This window comes from Elgaria multicarinata, chromosome 5 (genome assembly GCF_023053635.1).
Source record: "Elgaria multicarinata webbii isolate HBS135686 ecotype San Diego chromosome 5, rElgMul1.1.pri, whole genome shotgun sequence".
NCBI classification, from domain to species: Eukaryota; Metazoa; Chordata; class Lepidosauria; order Squamata; family Anguidae; genus Elgaria; species Elgaria multicarinata.
In genome coordinates, this window is record NC_086175.1 from 40,732,241 (window position 1) to 40,751,779 (window position 19,539).

At 41.8% G+C, this 19,539-nt stretch overlaps 1 protein-coding gene across 1 annotated transcript in view; it reads right to left on the reverse strand.

The window, feature by feature from the left end:
- Window positions 1-15,039, reverse strand: part of RASA3 (RAS p21 protein activator 3) — a 154,933-nt gene extending 139,894 nt beyond the window's left edge. The window contains exon 1 of the mRNA XM_063126183.1: window positions 14,823-15,039. Coding sequence (XP_062982253.1) covers window positions 14,823-14,877 — 55 coding nt within the window. The 5' untranslated portion in view covers window positions 14,878-15,039. The remainder of the gene's footprint in view (window positions 1-14,822) is intronic.
- Between the last annotated feature and the right edge of the window lie 4,500 nt (window positions 15,040-19,539).

Genomic DNA, 19,539 nt, shown 5'->3' on the forward strand with positions numbered 1-19,539 from the left:
TAAGATTGTGTCTTGTTTCTGTTTTTAAAATTTAATAGTGCAAGCCAATGCACTATTAAAGCAAGTCCCCTTGAATTCAATGGAGTTTACTATTAGATAAGTGAGTATAGCAGGAATGGGGAAACTTTTTCAGCCCAAGGAGTGGATTGCCACTCAAGAAACTTCCCTGGAGCCACATTCCAGCAGTGGATGTGACCAAAGCTCAAAATGGGCATGGTTACTTCTCTTTCACATCCACTCCATCTACACACATGCACCTCATACACACTATTATCACCCCACCCCACACCCCATCCTAGCCAGCCCCACACCCACTCCCAGCCTTCAGCTGATCCATGCAGATCAGCTGAAGGAAAGGGAAGGAACCTCTTGTGCAAGCACTTGAGTCATTTCTGACTCCTAGAAGGACACCTGCTTTCACTGACGTTTTCTTGGCAGACTTTGTAGTGGGATAGTTTGCCATTGCCTTTCCCAGTCGCAGTTACCTTTCCCCCAGCTAGCTGGGTACTCATTTTACCGACCTCGGAAGGATGGAAGGCTGAGTTGACCTGAACTGGCTGCCTGAGAACCAGCTTCTGCTGGGATTAAACTCAGGCTGTGGGGAGAGTTTCGACTGCAGTAACTACCGCTTACCACTCTGCGCCACACGAGGCTCCTGCAGATCAGCTGAGGAGGTATTTCTCAGCACTGATCAGGGAAAAGCTGTCTCCTATTAGCAGCTGATCAAAGATAGGAGTTCTTCCCTCTCCAGGGAGTGGGAGAGGGAGCAGGGGAAGAAGCTGATGGGTCAGAAGGGGAATCCCTGTGGGCTGGCTGTATTTGGCTTGCAGGCCTAAGTTCCCCATGCTTAGAGTATAAGACTGCACTCTCAAAGTCTTTAGAATTGGCCCTGTCTTTAGAATAAGGAAAATCTGCTAGTCACAGAATACACTCAGAATAGTCAGATATTCCAAGAAGTGTAATCCTGGCTCTTACATTTTGACTCAACAAGTCATTGCATCCTTGTGCTTTCCATATATTGTGGTATTCTTTCTACTAAGAACAAATAAAAGTTTGCATCAAGTTCTTTCATAAGAAAGTTATCAGGGTGGGATAGCCTTAATCATAAGGTCTGCCCAGACCTTAAGATCATCCACAGGGGTCCTTCTCCACAAGCCCCTGACAAAGGAAGTGAGGCAGGTGGTTACTAGGAGGAGGGCTTTCTCTGCTGTGGCACCCCGGCTGTGGAATGAGCTCCCCAGAGAGGTTCGCTTGGCGCCTACAGTGTACTCCTTTCGTCACCACCTGAAGACCTTTTTATTTTCTCAGCATTTTAACACTTAATTTAACTTAAATTTAAACTTTTCTGTTTTAATTCTATATTTTAACCTATATCAATTTTTGCTATGTGGTTTTAATCCTGGTTGTGCTTTTTATATTGTATTTTGTATTCATGTTTTTAAACTGTTGGTTGTTTTATGCTTTTCATGGCTTTAATTTTTGTGAACCACCCAGAGAGCTTTGGCTATTGGGCGGTATAAAAATGTAATAAATAAATAAATAAATAAGATAATTTTCAAATATTCTGTTTTGAATTCTTAACTTAGCCATACAAAACTGCATATTCCAGACACGAGTCAAAAGTCATATACCGTCTTGCCAGCAGCAAGACCCTTTAAACTCAAATGGACTTACTTCTGAATGGATATGTATTGGATTGCACTGTTAGTGTGGGTTTTGGGAGTGGGCTGACAAATGTCTTCCATTGACCACTTCAAATTCCTAATGTAATTCTGAGTGTTCAATGAAGTGCTCCAATTTCCAATCACTTATTAATCTGTAGACTGCAAAAATGCATTGTTTCAAATGTATGTTCCAAGTCACAGATAAAGTGATCTACTGGGAACGTTTTCGATCAACGTAATAAAGCCTTTTGCATACCTTGTGCCACTGTGTTGTACATTCATATATCATCATTGTACCGTATAAGCTCCATACAAGTGGGAAGAGCAGGGCTGGACTTTACAAAAATATATAGGAGATATATAGCACATGCTTTGGATGCAGAAGGTTCCAGGTTCTTGGCATCTCCAGTAGGGATTGGAATTGGAAAGACATTGTTCTGAAATTGCGGAGAGCTACTGCCAGATGGCCCAATGGTGTAAAGCAGTTTCCTGTATTCCTATGTTATAAATTGAAATGATGTATGTAGTACGTTTTAAAGATGTATTGCCCTCCCCCTTTAAGAGTTCATGGATTATTACAACATAACAAATTAAATTGCCTACTCTCACTCACAGTTTGGAAACACTGTATGAGCCAATGTTATTGGCATTTTGGTTTTGACTTGCTACTGCACACAGACACCCGCCATGCCAAGTTACATAATGAATCCTCCACCTACGCAAGTTTTGTTCTCAAGGGAGCCTTATTTGATTCAAGGCACCAAATAAAGGATTTGATCCTTTACTCGTGTTATGGGAGACTGGCAGCTACACCAACACACAAGAAAAGGGACTGTATTACGCACCACAGTCTTTGCAGACCAGCCACCTGCACAAAATAAAATGATGCTATTGAGAGAATAGAGCATGGATGTGGAACCTCCTTGTGGTTCCCCCAGAGAGCAGGAGTTAGATTCCAAGCCCCTCCCTCCCAGCAGGCATATCCCTACAGGGCTATCTCCTGCGTGCTCCCTGCCCCCTTCTCAGTATGGAAAGATTCCCTAGATTCTACAGACGCCGACAATGAAAGAGTGCAACAAAATTGGCACAAGACGTAGGGGAAACAATAATGACAAACTCACTCTATTTGTATTTTGAAAACCTGAAGATCTAACAGAAGTGCCTCATTGTTCAAAATGCATTTGCCATCTGAAAGAACAGTCACAGCACATTCAAAAAAAGAGAAGTTCAGGACTGAGCAAACTCTTTATCATCTACTGAAGTGATTGATATTTGTAGTACTTCTAAGCACAAATATCCTAAATAGCTGTTGACAAATCCAGGTTTGACCAAAATAATGTGCAACATGGCCCTCATAGTCTGCTTCTAGCCCGCAGTTCTTCATTAATTTGGCACCAAAACAACATGGCTGTATTTATACATGGCAACTCCAATCACAGGACCACAGTTTATGGTTGGTCATTATTGACAACCATTACTGTTATTAAATTACATTTATACCCAACTTTCCTTCATCTCTTCCCTCCCTATTTTATCTTCACAACAATCTTGTGAGGTAGGCTGGGCTGAGTGAGGGGCTACAGAGCAACCATTTTCTATCCAGAAGTAACTCAGTGGGACATAGCAGGCTTACCTAACCTGGTGCCTTCCAGCTGGTTGGGCTGCAATGCCTATCATCCAGAGCCTGCATGACATGCTCTCTGAGCATGATGGAACTTGTAATCCAACACATCTTGAGGGCACCAGGTTAGGTGAGGTTTATATACAGTATTGTAACTTTTTCAGCTAACAGACCAGCCCTGAAATACTATGACACAACCAAGACGCTCACCAAGTTGAGTGTTTTGGCTGTGTTGGGATTTGAATCTGCATGTCTGTAGTTCTAGTCTTAACCAGTATACCACACTGACTTTTAGATTCCAGTGCTATGCTTTCCCTTGCCTCTCTGTTCAACTTTGCTTTCTTGCATGTACCTCCCAGGCTGCCTTTGCTGTTAATGTTCCTATTTGCATTTTACTGTAAGCAGCAGTTCAGCAGGGCTTGACTGGAGCCCAGTTTCATGGGACAGGGGTGGAGGAAGTGGAAGAGAAATAGAAACATACTTTACAATACTCTTAAATCATCTTTTATAGCAAGGGAGCCCAGAGACTGATAAATAAATACAAAAGGCCTTATTTATGAATTTCATTCAGCAGCCATTGTGATTTTTTTTAATCAGGGTGAATGAATCCCTACAGATTATGCGTGTATAAAATTCTCTCTATACATTTACAAATTCACACATGTACACAGTCAATCTTTCTCTCTCTCCTTCTCTCTCTCTCTCTCTCTCACTCACACACACACACACACACACAAAAGTCAAGGACCAAACCTAAACTCACAGCTTCCAACCCTCTCACTCCCACACTCACCCCTTTTCCCTAGCAGGGATTTTAAAAAAAGAAACGGGGTGGTAGGGGTTAACAATGCAAGGAGAAATGGTTAGGAAGCTCCTCTGTCCTATGAACTACATCAAATTGCAATCTCAAGAGCTGCATTGTGGGGTGAAGAGTTCCAAAATAGAATCATAAAACTATGAATTATGCTTAACCTTTCCCAGGCAAGGCAATCTTCCATTACAGATCACTGGAGGCTGCTCCTCTGCTCTGCTCCCTCCACTACTGCTATCAGTTTAGTCTAGTCTAGACCCTGCCCATCTCTGTGTTAGCCTCCCCTCCCCACAAGAGGGTTGAGTAGTTGGGTTGGATGGATGACCAGACACCTACCAGCAGGAAAGCAAAGCAATCTAGAAAGTATGCTGAGTGGATGGGCTGTCAGCCAGTTGATTAGAGGGAGCACACTTGCCAGGTGGGAGGTGTGGGCAGGATGATTGGCAGGAGGAAGAGGATTGACCAGATGGCTGAAGAGCAAATTGAAGGATCAGGAGGTGGAAGAGCTGGCATCTCATACAAATTCAGCCTCCACAATGCATCTGGTTAAGAATCATTGCCACGGCTCCTGGTCCTATACTCACCCTTGCACAGTAAGAACTCCTGTTGTTGAGCCACTTAGTAGCAATCACTTTAAAACTAATGCAAAACATTTGTTATTTTTTTAAAAATGCCAAAGTTAAGTTCATAGTTGCCCCCCTGGTGAACAAGTTTGGAGATCACTGGCTGCAATCATTACATAAAGGTTTGTTTGTCTGAAATAGCCATCACTGATCCACTATCCAGCCCAAATGACCTGTCATGCCCCCAACAACTGATCAGTTACCAAGCTTATTGATACCACTATCACTTCAACTGGCCAAATTTGGCAAGAGTACAATTTATGCTTAATAAAATGAAGGCCACTGAAGCTCGGCAGAGTAGCCTAAACTGACTACCTGGAACAGAGTATTTCAAGGCACCCACAAGATGCAAAGAGCAGAGCCAATTACTGTTCTCTGCTTAAAGTTATAGGACTTGAGAAAACTCTTCCAAATACATGCTACACATGTGCAATTACAACAAAGAGTACAGCAATTAAGGAATGCCTAATTATATGTGTTAAAAAGTATAACCTATGTTGCCAAGCTCTTAGTAATTCTTCAAACCAATCATTTGCCACATGCCATATGTTGTTTCCTTCCAGGTTTTGGTACACTGACTCATGGAAACATCAGAGCCACACACTTCCTCAAAGTGGCAATCTCGTAGGAAGTGTTTGTTTGCCTTACATGACACATTTGTTTTGTTTATATACAAGGGATTGGAGAGAAAAATCTTCCTGCAGAGACAGATTAAAATATAGTGCAAGTAAAAAGAAGTCATATCCATCCAAAACATACTTGGATCTTTAACAAAAGAAATGCTCTTTGTTTTCAGTCCGTATGCTGAATTGCTAAGGTTTTTTTCAAAGCAGATGACTAAGGATACACTCGTTGCTAGAAATAAGGACTTCCAGTTTTCTAATATATATTTAAAATGGGAGAATAATAGTATCTACTTTTTGGAACCATTACATTTCACTCAAGGAGCCATTACATTTGCCCCAAATGACACATAAAGCAGTCAATAAAGTACATCCACCATCTTCACATGGAGGTCAGCCCTTTGGATTTCAACAGAGCTTAGAGAGCTTCAGGCGTTTCAGGGAGATCCTGCCAAAGCCCTCTTGTCACATCTCCCACTGTAACATCGAAAGGATGTTGCATAACATGCTTAAACTTTTTTGTTTGCCTTAAATTGCCACATTCCTTGTGAGCAACTTTCATTTAAGGTACTATGGCTTAGGCATGATAAGAGGCTTGCACTTCCACAATGTTTCACCACAATATTCCAAGCTACTCTCACCACCATGTACACATGCTTCAGTTATAACTTTGGGATTATCTCATTCTCAATGAAGTCCAAAGTATATAAAGCAGAAGTGAAATACTACAGAAATTAATGGCTGTAATAGTAACATGGTAGATTAAGAACAGTTGACTCAATTTCAGAGAACAAAACTGCCAATAGTTGGAAAGTAAATCTGTTATGTTATTTCCACCTGCTAATAGTTACGGAAGCGTACCTTATTATTTATTTATTTATTTATTTAAAACATTTATATCCCGCCCTATATCATTAAGATCTCAGGGTAGCGTACAGATAAAAGCATATAGTATAAAACAGTAAATATACACAGCAGAAAACAAATTAAACCATAAACCAAGTTAAAACAATATATAATTTAAAAGCAGTAAAACAATTAAAACCTTGCCCCAATATGAGATCTATAATGGCACACTCTTTGTTACCTTCAGAATGTGTTATTGTAAATCAGAGAGATCTGTGAAATGAACATTGAGATTCCAATACCTATGCTCCAGAATGCAAGTGACCACAAGCACTCTAACTTTGCACCAAGATAACAAGGTTCTGTACCTATTCTCAGCACATTCTATTTACCTGCCATTTTTTAAAATCCCCCAGCAAGTAAGAACATGGCTTCACCAGCTGTCCATCACTTATTATGCACCAAACAGATGAGGTCCTACCTGACAGTACAGGTAGGACCTAATCTGTGCTAGTGCATAATGTCAAAATCTTCTGTGAGCAATACACAAGCAAAAACATGTTCAGGCATAGGAGAGTAGGGCATCAAAGACACACAACTGTAAATGATTCTCCAAAGGGGATTAGTATAAAGACAAGTTCATCATTTGCTGACAGAGACATCATGCAATGACTCTACATGTGTAAAACCATTACAGACCAGACACAACTTTCATATCACACATCATCTCAAAACACATTGTTTGAACTGTTGCCCATTGAAAAAAAGCAATCAGCTGCAAGAAACTTCCAGTGATAAATCAATGACTGATGAATTATCAAGTGATGTACTAGCATGTGAATCAGTCCTTAATCCAGACACTGGCTACTTTTAAGGCCATACTTTTTCACATGAAGAAAACAAAACATTAGGACAAATTACATTCCCCAAAGAGTATAAAAAAATCACAGACTTGTCCAGCTTAAATTCCAACTCAGGTCAACTAATGGAAAGCCTTATTTAATGTTGATTGATTAAACATACAAAAGGCCAAGGCTGCAATCCTATACACACTTACCCAAATGTACTATATGCCTGCCCAAGACTTGAGATTTGTTGGAGAAGCCCTTCTCCGCATCCCACCAGCACAACACATTCGCTATGATGGGACAAGAGAGAGGGCTTTCTCTGTTGTGATACCCCAACTGTGGAATGCCCTGCCCTTGGAGACCCAACTGGCGCCAATGCTGATTTTATTCTGGCGCCAAGTGAAAACATGGCTTTTTAACAAAGCTTTTAATGGTTGAATTCACTAGGCACATTGTTTTAACTCTTTTAATAGTTTTACTGCTTTTAAATTATATATTGTTTTAAATTGGTTTATGGTTTAATTTGTTTTTAGCTGTGTATATTTACTGTTTTATACCGTATGCTTTTATCTGTATGCTGCCCTGAGATCTTATTGATATAGGGCGGGATAGAAATGTTTTAAATAAATAAATAAATAATTGTGTCTAAAATTGGCTCATTGGCTCAGTCTGGCTTAACTCAGTAGAGATGCGTAAATTTGTGCTGTAAGGTTGTATCCAGTGCAGCATCAATACAAGGACACTTATACAAGTGGAACTCCCCACTGCTGCCTACTGCAGGAAAATACCCTCAGAAATGCCCTGAGATGAGGGGAGAGGGCTTCAAGAGGATACAGGAAATAAGGAAATACTGTGCAAGCAAGTGAGACTTCCTGCTGAGTTAAGTTATTTCATATCAGGTAGAAAAGCCTGTGAATATAGAGGCCACAAATGTGTGAATGGTTCATATCAGAAGTATAAATTGCGTGGAACCACTGCTATTTAACTTGAAGGGCAATCCTAAACACACTAACTGGAGAGTAAGCCCTATTGAGCTCAAAGACACTTATTCCCAAATAAACATTCATAGGACTGTGTTCCACATCATCAGTTATTTTACCTATTGACAGAACAGTGCTAGTTATTTTTTCAGGTGACACTGAATTATTCAGCATGGTAATAATAGCAAAGCTATCTTATGGACCTCCAAAAAACTATGCAAATTCATTGTACACTGTCAAGAGAAAAGCAGATGAAATTCAATGTAATTAAGAGTGAAATGATAGACGGAAACAATCCTGTCACTACATATAAACTGAAAATGCTTAAAAAGCAGCTATAATCACACAGGAAAGATCTAGCGATCATACAGATCAACTCAAAATATGAACAAAACAAGTATAATGGAGACAAAATACACATTTAGAAGACACTGCTGGCATGGGGAGGCCCCAAAACAGGCAAATACAAGAAGTACTTCATACAATGTTTTGGTAACTTAGGGAATTCATGATCACGCTCAAACACAAAGAAGTTACAAATTGATGGAGAATAGATCTATAAATGGGTGCTAGGTAGGACAGCTAAAGCTATGGGATCTCCATGTATAAGGAAGTTGTGGTCTAACACACCTGGAGTTTCAGAAAGGCTGCTCTAAACTCTGGATGGCCTTATGCATTCCTTGATTGCTTTTTCGGACCATCTGTCTGGCCCACACTGTTCAAAACAAAGTATGGGACTACGTAAATAGATATTTGGTCTGATCTAATAGGACAAGTCGTAACTGTTCTGTACTCACCATTATTGACGCAAAATTCATTCTGATTCTACTCATAAGCATGCATCAAGAAGGATAAAATCCACCTATTTACCATATTTAAACAACCTCTGACTATAAATATGAAAGAATGGCTAAAGTAGCCTGGTGCCCTCCAGATGTTTTGGGCTTCAACTCTCATCATGGCCAATGGTCAGGTATTCTGGAAAGTGTAGTTCAAACCATCTGGAGGGTGTAAAGTTGGAAACACTGTGCTAAAGTGTATATAAATCCACACAAAGTGATCTTATTAGGTACTAAGGCTTAGTACATTCTCAGAATTTGCTGGAGGAGACATGTATCTTGTAGCACTCCCCCTCCCCCTGCTTCTGTAATGTCAATATGTTCATAAACTGTAGTTGGTACAAAATATGTCAGCCAGATTGCTCTCTGGTGAATACTTTTCAGACCACATTACACCAGTCTATGGCCATAGCTAGACCTAAGGTTTATCCCTGGATCGTCCAGGGGTCAAACCTTTTCATCTAGGTGACACACAGGGGATCCAGTGCTCAGGCAGGGGCGAACCCTGGATGATCCCAGGATAAACCTGAGGTCTAGCTGTGGCCTCAGTCAACTGCACTGGATTCCAATTTGTTTCCAGGCCCAATCCAAAGTCTTGCTGCTTACTTTTAAAAGCCCTGAAGAGCTTAGGGCCAGGATATCTGAAAGACTGCCATCTCCCATATTAACTTGCCCATAGCATGAAATCATCCTCAGAAGTGCTGCTATGTTCTTCACCAAAGGAGGCTTAGTTGGTGGGAACGTGAGACAGGCTCTTTATTGAGGCGAGATTTGATGGGCATTGAAAATATTCTCATTCTGCTTGGCTTTTAATTGTTTTTAATATACGATTGAAGCTTTCAGCTCTCTGTTCCTTTTGATTTTAAATTCTTATTTTTAATTTATGTGTTTTGATAGTCTGCCTGGTTTTCTTCTGTTTTGCAAACTGCTTCGGAAGCCGTTTGCATCTGATTGTATGTACGTGAGCGGGTGTACGTGTATGCATGCACACGTGTATGCACTCTTTAAGTACCTCTCTCCCACCACTGCACCTGCTGCAGATAAACACTACTGGAAGAACATAAATCAGATATGCTAATTTATCCATGCCCAGTTTTACATAATATGCTAATTGTGCTACTTGGATTCATTGGATTAAGACATGACAACCCTAAACATCAGGCAAGATGGTCATTGTTTTGATGAAACAGGGCAGGTCTCATTCTTAGTTGACCTGGGCGCTTTCACATTTTATCAAGATGAAGGCAAATTTTGCATTATTATACTGGCTAATCAACATCAACATTCTGAATGACATGAGTTAAACAGAGTATCACACCCTTTTTCCCAATAAATTATACTGGCATTTTTACAAAACAATATAACTGTTCACTGATTAAGAAGTATTCTTCCAAAAGCTATAGCATCATTTTCATACCGAGGTAATATTTACCAACCAGATTTGCATTATAGGATGGGTGTGCATTTGCTTTTACAAGCATCAACATAACAGGCTTTTTTATAATGGTAAGTGGAAAAGCAGAAGGGTTCTCTCACCGGATTTAGTTTGTTAAGGATATAGCACTTGCCCTGTAACCCTGTACAGTCAGAATAATACCAGAGAGAGTTTTAATCTACAGCAGTGACATCTGTTGCTTACTTTCTAATGATGCGGTCTGAAAGTCATTCAACAGTCAAAATAATAGCATATCTTTCAAACAAATTAAACTGCTTCTATGATAGCCACACAGCAATTACGTGCTGTGAATAGTCAATAGCAGACTGAAGCGTTAACAGCCTGGAATACAGGAAATCTTTACTATTAGTACTACTAGTCATTTTATGTTCATTTTCTCAGGTTCTTAGCATATCATGCACAAAAGTGACCATACTCAATTCAAAACTTGCCTATGTACAGTAAGTTTTTGGGAGACTTACCCAGAACACCTCTCCTGGCACAAACCTACCTGCACACTACAATCAACATCTGAGGTCCTCCTCAAATTGCCTCCTCTGAGGAAGGTTTGAAGGATGGCACCAAAGAAAGCCTTTTCAGATTCCCTGTTCTCAAGGGAATCCCATCTGGCACTAACATTATTATCTTTTCAGTGTCTGGTCAAGACTTTCTTCTCCTCTCAAGCATTTGAAGGCATGTGGTAGCCTTTGGTTTTTTAATTAGGGTACCTTGAATGTTTTAATCATTTTGTTGTAATCTTTAAAACAAAAAGATAATGGCGGTGGCGACTAAGAATTTCAACCAACAAATAAATGAAGCTAGTATTGTAGAACTGTCATTACCCATAGAATACACATGCTGTGATCATCTCAAGCAGGGCCATAGCACTTAAGAACTCTTCAAATACTTAAAAGGTTGTCACAGAGAGGAGGGACAGGATCTCTTCTCAATCATCCCAGACTGCAGGACATGGAATAACAGGCTCAAGTTAAAGGAAGTCAGATTCCAGCTGGACATCAGGAAAAACTTCCTGACTGTTAGAGCAGTACGACAATGGAATCAGTTACCTAGGGAGGTTGTGGGCTCTCCCACACTAGAGGCATTCAAGAGGCAGCTGGACAACCATCTCTCAGGTATGCTTTAGGGTGGATTCCTGCATTGAGCAGGGGGTTGAACTCGATGGCCTTTAGGCCCCTTCCAACTCTACTATTCTATGATTCTATAAGAATTTGCAAAAGTTTGACCAAAGAGCATGGATGGGACTGGGGGGGGGGGGAGTTCATGCAAAACCCAGGGTTTTTTTTAAACCATAAATTGTCATGAACAATCCAGCATGCTCAGTCACTCCTGCTTGATTGCTCCTGCCAGGATAGGGGGCTAAACAACCCAGGGATGCTCCCAGGCATGTGTGATGGAAAAATTTCTAGTGCTCAACCTTTCTGCAGAAAAAAATCCTTTTCGTACGTTTATTAGTAGAAATAAATATATGCCAATTGCAGGTATAACATTAGGCAAGCTTGCAGGTTTCAAAGATGCAATTAATGTTTTTTCAGGTGCTTAGCCTTAGCAACTAATGTGAGAATACACTTAAGTTATTGAAATACATGTATATCTCAGTGGGAAAGGGAACCAATGAATAATGGCAGTGAAATTGAAAGTGCCTAAACAACCTCAGTGGAAGAGAGCTGAACTATGTTGAAACAGATCAGCGGTTGTCAGCATCTCACACACAGTTCTTTGGGTTGCAATTGCTAAAATTTATTAGGTTGACAACAGTTCTCAGTGCCTTTAGTTCCCCCCCCCCTAAAATTTAAACAATGTAAGGGCATGGGTGGGAAAGTTGTGGCCCTCCAGATGTTTTGGACCACAACTCCCATCAGTTCTAGCCAATGGTGAGAGATGATGGAAGTTATTGCCCTCCAGATGTTTTGGCCTACAAGTTGCCCAATCCTGCTCTAAGGCATCAGACATTTTTCCAATGCAAACTGAAAATTTCCCTAAGCAAATTATCTAATCTGCATTGTAAATTTTTATGGAAAATCCAGGTCACTGGATGCTCCATCTCTGGGTTATTTATTGTGACATCTAAACCCAGAACTATGATTTCTCTCTCTCCCACAACTAGCCAGCGTGAGAACCAGAGTTCCCACTCTGGCTTGTCAAGGGTCAAATAAGTCAGAGTTCCAGAATTGAGTGTCATGCTAAACAACCCAGGGACAAAGCATTTCTTTAGCCACTCCAGCTAGCAGGAAGTGTGAAGTGGGAGCAACTGAACAGCATCAACTAGCACACTGGCTTATTCACAACACAGGTGTTTTATTTTCTTTAAACTGTCCTGGGTTGTCATTATGTGCAAACTGGGCCATTATATATGCTAGGGGCTGGGGTGGCTATGCAATTGTAGCCCTGATGCATCTGGAAAACCATAATCTTGTACACAGCCTAGGAACAATAGCAATTCCCACAATGAGTTCATCTAATTAGCCATGTAGCTCTTCTAGGGGATCTGCACAACTGCATGCCACTTTTACTACCAGCACCATGGGAGGCCAACAATGGGCATACGACACGCTTTACACATTTAGATCAGAGAAATACAGAAAAAACAAGAGGAGGAGGAAGAAAGTTTGTTGTGATTGAAACAAAGATGGTATACAAGCCAGTTAGTTTCTCCTCAAGATGAATGGCAAGAATCCACTACCTCTATTTAACATGGCAACATTAATGCCTTTTGCCTTTGCTCAGCCTGTATCAATAAGGCATGCTCGTGACTGGCCACTCACAGAAACTTGCAGGTCCTTTTGATAACATTGTCAACCTCCTGCACATCTCCCGCACCTTCCCCCAGTAATCCTATTTTTTAAAAACAACAACAACAACAACAACCTGGATATCCCAATTCTTCTGAAATATTGCAGGATTTCCTAGTGTGTAGCCAAAGTTGCACTATAAAGCACCCACTAGAGGGCACTGTTCCATTCAAGGTTATGAGGTGGGGAAGTTTTCAATTATAGACGATGTGGTCGCCCCTCTCTGCCCATGTAATGCAGTCCATTACAATTGTGCAAGAGAAGTAGAAGCAAAGCTCCAGTAATGCAATGCAATTTCCCCCTAATCTAAAGAAGTCCTAAATCAAAGACTTGCAGAGAAATTTCAGGGCAGAGCACAAAAGAGCCCTCTTTAAATGATTGAAAACAGTGGAATGTCCACAGGGCACAAAATATAATCTATTGTGGCTGCTATCCTACACACAGGTACGCAGTAGTAAGTCCAACTGAACTCAATCTGGCTTATTTCAAAGTAGAAACTCATAGGATTGCACTGTAAATGAAGTTTCACTGGGTCTCTAGTAAAAAGACACAGCAGAGTGCATTTAAGGCTTAAGAATGGCAGTGATGACAAAGAGGAACCAAAACTGACATTTCATGATGACCGCACTGTGCCAACAGGAAATGGTAAGAAGATGGGTGGTCTCTAAAGCATTATGGGATGCAGGAATGCCAACAGGAAACCACTAAGCAGCAGTGGGATGACAATAAGCAGATACTGTCAAATGGAAGTGGAAAGCCATGGGGGGGGGGGAGTCACAAGGAGTGACAATAAGAAACCTACCAAGAAGAGGTAATATTCAGATGGTTGCAGAGATGGAGAAAAGGGGATGAGAAAATGGCACTGAATTCATTGCCTACCAACTGACACACAAGAATCTTCTGCAGACTTGAGTGTGGCCCTGCCAAACTTAGAAATCCCACACCACGTGTTAATGAAATGGCAACTTGCAGATCTTAAGAGTGAAATGCAGGCTTTTGAGCTTCTGTGTTCAGCAAGAGCACTCACCACAGCCTCTGGCTGGTCACAGAACATTGGACCAGAAAGATCCTGGGATGATCCAGCAAGGCAGCCCTTGCATAATTTCATCTTTACAACCGAAACAGTTTCCACACAAGTTGACAAGTGACAGTTTGTGCCATTCCTTGTTTAGAGCATCCTTGTCTGCCTCTTCTTTGCTAGCATCTTTTCAACTCTCCATGCGCCCCACCCACCCACTCACTCTGTCCCGGCCGTGCATTCTTTCGGACTACACTGGCCCGCTCCACACAGAGACGCTTAGGCATTTCTCTCCACTCCATTAAGTACTAGAGGCATGCCGCGTCTGTCATTTCCTTTGGGGACGGACCGAGTGCAAGCGAAGAAGCAAGGGCAAGGCACAGCGGCCAGTGCCGTTTAGGCAAGGAAGAGCCCGAACAGCTGAAATGGGCCACGGGACGCCCCCGTTCGCCCCAGCCCGGCGACCCCTGGTCCTGTCTTCGGCGAGCACTTCGGAGGGAAGGAGACCGAGAAGCTTGCAGCGCTTTTCGTGCTGAGGAAAGACGCTAAAGCAAATCCCCTCCTCCTCCTCCTCTTCTTCCCCCTCCCCACCGCCCTCTTCGCCATCCCGCGGGGCTGTGGAGTGAAAAGTCCCCGGTCAACATGGAAGAAAGCGCCCTCCTCTCCGCTCCCATTGTTACTCTCCCGCCTTTCTTCCCCCGTACCTATTTTAATCCTGACGCTTTGGAACACCCGGAGCCCCTCTTCTTCCACCGCCATGCTGCAGCCCTGCACCTCAGCTCTGCTGAGAGAAAGAGAAAGGGGCCAGCTCCGTGGCACCCGCTGCTTGGGTCGGGCGTGCTGCTGCGGCGGCGGCGGCGGCGGCGGCGGCTCTCACTGTTGCAAGTGCAGAACAGCACTGACACAACCGAGCGCAGCGCACGAACAGACAGAGAAAAAGAGAACGGGACAGAAACCGAGCGAGCGAGCGTGAGAGTGTGTGTGTGTGTGTGTGTGTGTGTGTGTGTGTGTGTGTGTGCGCGCGCGCGCGCGCGCGCCACCCCCGCCTTCGCCTTCCACTTCGGCAGGCGAAAGAGACCATCTCCTCCAGCGGCCGCCCCCACAGCGGCCCTCTCATTGGCTAGCCGGAAGCCCGGTGGCGCCCCTCATTGGGCCAGCTCGGGCGGGCCGCTCCCGATTGGGGGAAAGAATGAGAAACACCGAGAGAGATTTGTCGCACAAACCAAACAGCTGGAGAGAACGCGGCGGCCGTGGAGGGGGCTGGATGGACGCCTCGTTGGCTTGCGTGCTGTCGAGGGAGAGCCGCGATGAATGGGAGAGTGCGGCAAACGTACCGCCAGCAACTTCTTTAGTGCCTTCTTTCCCGCGCCAAAATTACCAGCAAAGCAAGGGGAGACAAGTAGCTGGGTGGACTCTTCTAAGTGGGTTGGCTGCATGCAGTTCTGAGAGATCTTTAGATTAAGGTTTCACGCAGGTCTAAAAAGCGCTTATTGGACTTTACCTCTTCTTTGGTTCAGACGGATTGAAGTCTGAGTAAGCAGTGGATGGTGCCTACTTATTTATTGGCTAGATTTGTACTCTGCCTTTCTACCAAGAAAAATGACACTCCAGGCGGCTTAACACTAGAGCAGGGATAAGCACACTTCAGGATTGTCGGGTCTACTTTTTATATGTGTTTTGTCATTTATTTATTTATTTATTATTGCATTTATATCCCGCCTTTTTTCCTCCAAGGAACCCAAGGCGGTATACATAATCCTCCTCCTCTCCATTCTATCCTCACAACAATAAGAACTCCTAAGATCCACCAACCACAGCCAGGTGCAAAAGACATCCACTTAAAATTAAAGCACAGGGTGCATTTGAGCATCTACTGAATGAACAAAGGAATTTGTTTTCAGTACCAGAACCTGAATGAAACTCAGGCCTTAGCTAGACCTAAGGTTTATCCCGGGGTCATCCCTGCCTGCTCCCGGGATACATGTCATTTACATGAACAGGGATGACCCTGGGCCAATCCCAAGATAAACCTTAGGTCTAGCTAAGGCCTCATAGTTTGCAGATTTTCCAAGATCTACCAGTAGATCCAGATTACCTTCTGCCCAGTAGATCCAGATTATCTCAGAAAAGCAATATTTTATGCTTGTGGAAATACAAAGTTATTTGGAAACTGCTTCCTGTTATATAATGACTTGCAAATTCCAACTCTACCAAACTAAACCAGGCAATATTGAATCTATTTCCTAGTGATTAAATTCCAAGAATTTGATTAAAAAATAGCTTCTACTTAATATAATACAGACCTTGTATCAGGAATTAATTAGTAAGAAACACATATTTTGAATTTACAGCAAAATATGAAGCAATACATTGTGCTTGTTTCCAAAATACTTGTCCTAAAAATGCCTGTATATGACAACTATTTATTCTAAATCACTTTTTAGAATAAATAGAATAAATCTATGATCCTTTGTCTATCCTAAAAGTTGCTTGTCCGAAAAGTAGCCCAATTTCCCCAAAAGCTATAAGTACCTATCAACAATATAGCTGGAACTATGAGGGACAAACTAAATGCTTAACTTAAATACTGCAACACAGGGGGTGTCTAAATGCTCGGAAAGCCCCGGGATGGGTGTGTAGTGGTGTTGATTATATGACATAGCAACAATTGTGCACCCACTCCTTCGAATTGCCCTTATTACAGAGCATGAGGATGGAGGACCACTGCACAAGCTGAATATCTGGAGTGCAGTCTGTGGAGACTATGGCCTCGTCTACACCAAGCAGTATATTCCACTATGAAACCGGTATGAAAGTGGTTTATAAATGGCAGGAGCCACACTACTACTTTAAAGTGGTATTGAAGTGCACTGCAGGATCTACACTACTGCTTTATAGTGGTACTGAGGTGCACTGACAACGGTTGGGGCCTATGACACGTCTACACCAAGCAGGATATAACACTGAAAATGGCATGAAAGCTGTATAGTACTTCAATACCACTATAAAGCAGTAATGTGGCTCCTGCCCTTTATATACCGCTTTCATAGTGGAATATCCTGCTTGGTGTAGATGAGCCCTGAATGTCCTCAGAAGAACTTCATCTAGTCTTCACAGAGCTTCATTGTAGCAAACAAAGGGTGAAGAACAACACACAGGCAAGGGGAAAACATATTACACAAGTTGTTGTCCCAAGAGATCCTTCTGTTGAGATAAATCATCTTCCTTTTTCTATGTCAGTTAAGGTGATTATGTGCTCTGGAATGTTTGCATCCTTACATGTTGCTTGCTGTAACTTTTTGAATCTCAGAATAATGCCAAGAAATTAGATCCATGCCTTGAATTCCTAAAGTACACTTAACGCAATACAAATTCCTAAGTCAGTGTTTTGTTAAAGGAGTGGAGCACTCTAGGTGCTACATGAGAAATCAGGATGCAGTGCAAACCATTTTGACTTCTTGGTAAATAGGCCATAGAGGATTTTCTAAAGTGCTGGGACAGCTATAAAGTTATAGAGCCATCAGAAATCCTTGCTCCTTAGTTCAGATGACATAGATGATATGTATAGAATGGCAGAAGTAGTATAGTAGATGTAGAAGTTAGGCAAGAGTTGCAACCACTTGTTGAAGAAATAATATCTAGTTTTTTCTCAGCTGCCAGAAAGCAGTGAGAACACAACTGTTTGAATATAAGAAGAGGAAAAGCCACCTTTCTATAAATATATAAGTTGAGTGCTTCCATTAAATAGCTGAACCTCAATAGGATTACATCAATTTAGGGTGCAATCCTATGCATGTTTTGGCAGAAAAAAGTCCCATAACTCCTAGCATGCCCAAGCTAACCATGCTGGCTGGGGCATGCTGGGAGTTGCAGAACTTTTTTCTGTCTAAACTTGCACAGAATTATGCTCTCAGTTGAATTATGGATTGGATGAAGATCAAGAAATTGAAACTCAGGCCTGATCAACTATAAGATAAGACAGAGATGTTTTCAGTAGATAATTCTTCTAAACTGGGAGATGGTGTTTAGCCTGTTCTGGATTGAGTTACACTACCCCTAAATCCTTAAGTTCTATTAGAACCCATTCGGGGCGCTATTAGATCCAGTCTTATCTTTGGAAGCCCACATGGCCTCAGTGGCATAAAGCCTAAAGTTGAAGCTGATGTGCCAACAACAGTAACTCTTGGACAGAGAAAGCCTGGGAACAGTTATTCATGCTCTGGTAACATCCTGATCAGATGATTTCAATGCATTATTTGTGGGATGGATAGTTACCTGGCAGGGGAGACACCACGATTATGTGGGATTGTTTATAAACTTCAGCTAGTTTAAAACATGGCAGCTAAATTACAAGCTGGGGCTGGTGAGAGGAACATACCTCATCAAATTAAAAACAACCCCACTGATTCCTGATCCATTTCTAAAACCAATCCAAGGCTCTGCTTCATATCGAAGTGGCTTGGAATGAGACTGCTACCTCCCACATGAACCTACCCAGTTACAAAGATCTTCCACAAAGGCCTATCTCTGGGTTCCTTGCACTTTCATAGGCATAGTGGTGGTGACCCATGCTAGGGCCTTCTCAGTTACACCATTCGGACTATGGAATGCTCTCTCCAGGGAAGCTCACATTTATTTATTTATTTATTTATTTTATTACATTTATATACCGCCCCACAGCTGAAGCTCTCTGGGCGGTTTACAACAATTAAAAATGGTAAACATTAAAAGTATACATAATTTAAAAAAACATGGTATTGGGCCTGGTGGATTTATATATATAATATAGCACCAAGTGAAGACCTTTTTATTCATCCAGGTCTTTTATACCATTAAACTTTTATTTTATCTGTCTTATGCTATTTATTTATTATTTATTTCAAATATTTCTTAGCTGTCTTTCAGGGCAGAAGCCATCCTGAGTCGGCTTATAGAACGTTTGTCCTGCTACTTCTCCTTTTACTATGTATTTTTGTAATTTTTTTAAAAAAAGTGCTTATTGTGTTTATTATTTTAAACTTCTCTGGGAGACATCTATTTGAAGAGTGGGATATAAATATCCTAAATAGATCTGGCACAACAATTCAGTGCTTTCAATGGTAAACACTACGAACTCCACAGCTGGACAGCCAATGTTGTTCCTCATAGATTTCTCATAAAATCTTTCCCTTTACTCTAGATCAGAAAGATTTTATTTCAAAAGAAGGATTTGAAGCAACACTACCAGTGCTGGAATTACAGGGGAGGGGGTCTTAGCTACTGTTTCTTGACGGCTACATGAGGGCATGATTTAGTTAAACTGGAGAAAAATTGAGGTGGGAATCCTGAGTTTAATTAAGAACCTGCCTCCCCAGAAGTTCAAGCACTAAATATTACAGGGGTGATATAGGGCGTTTCTTCATGAGGCTTTTAACCCTCACC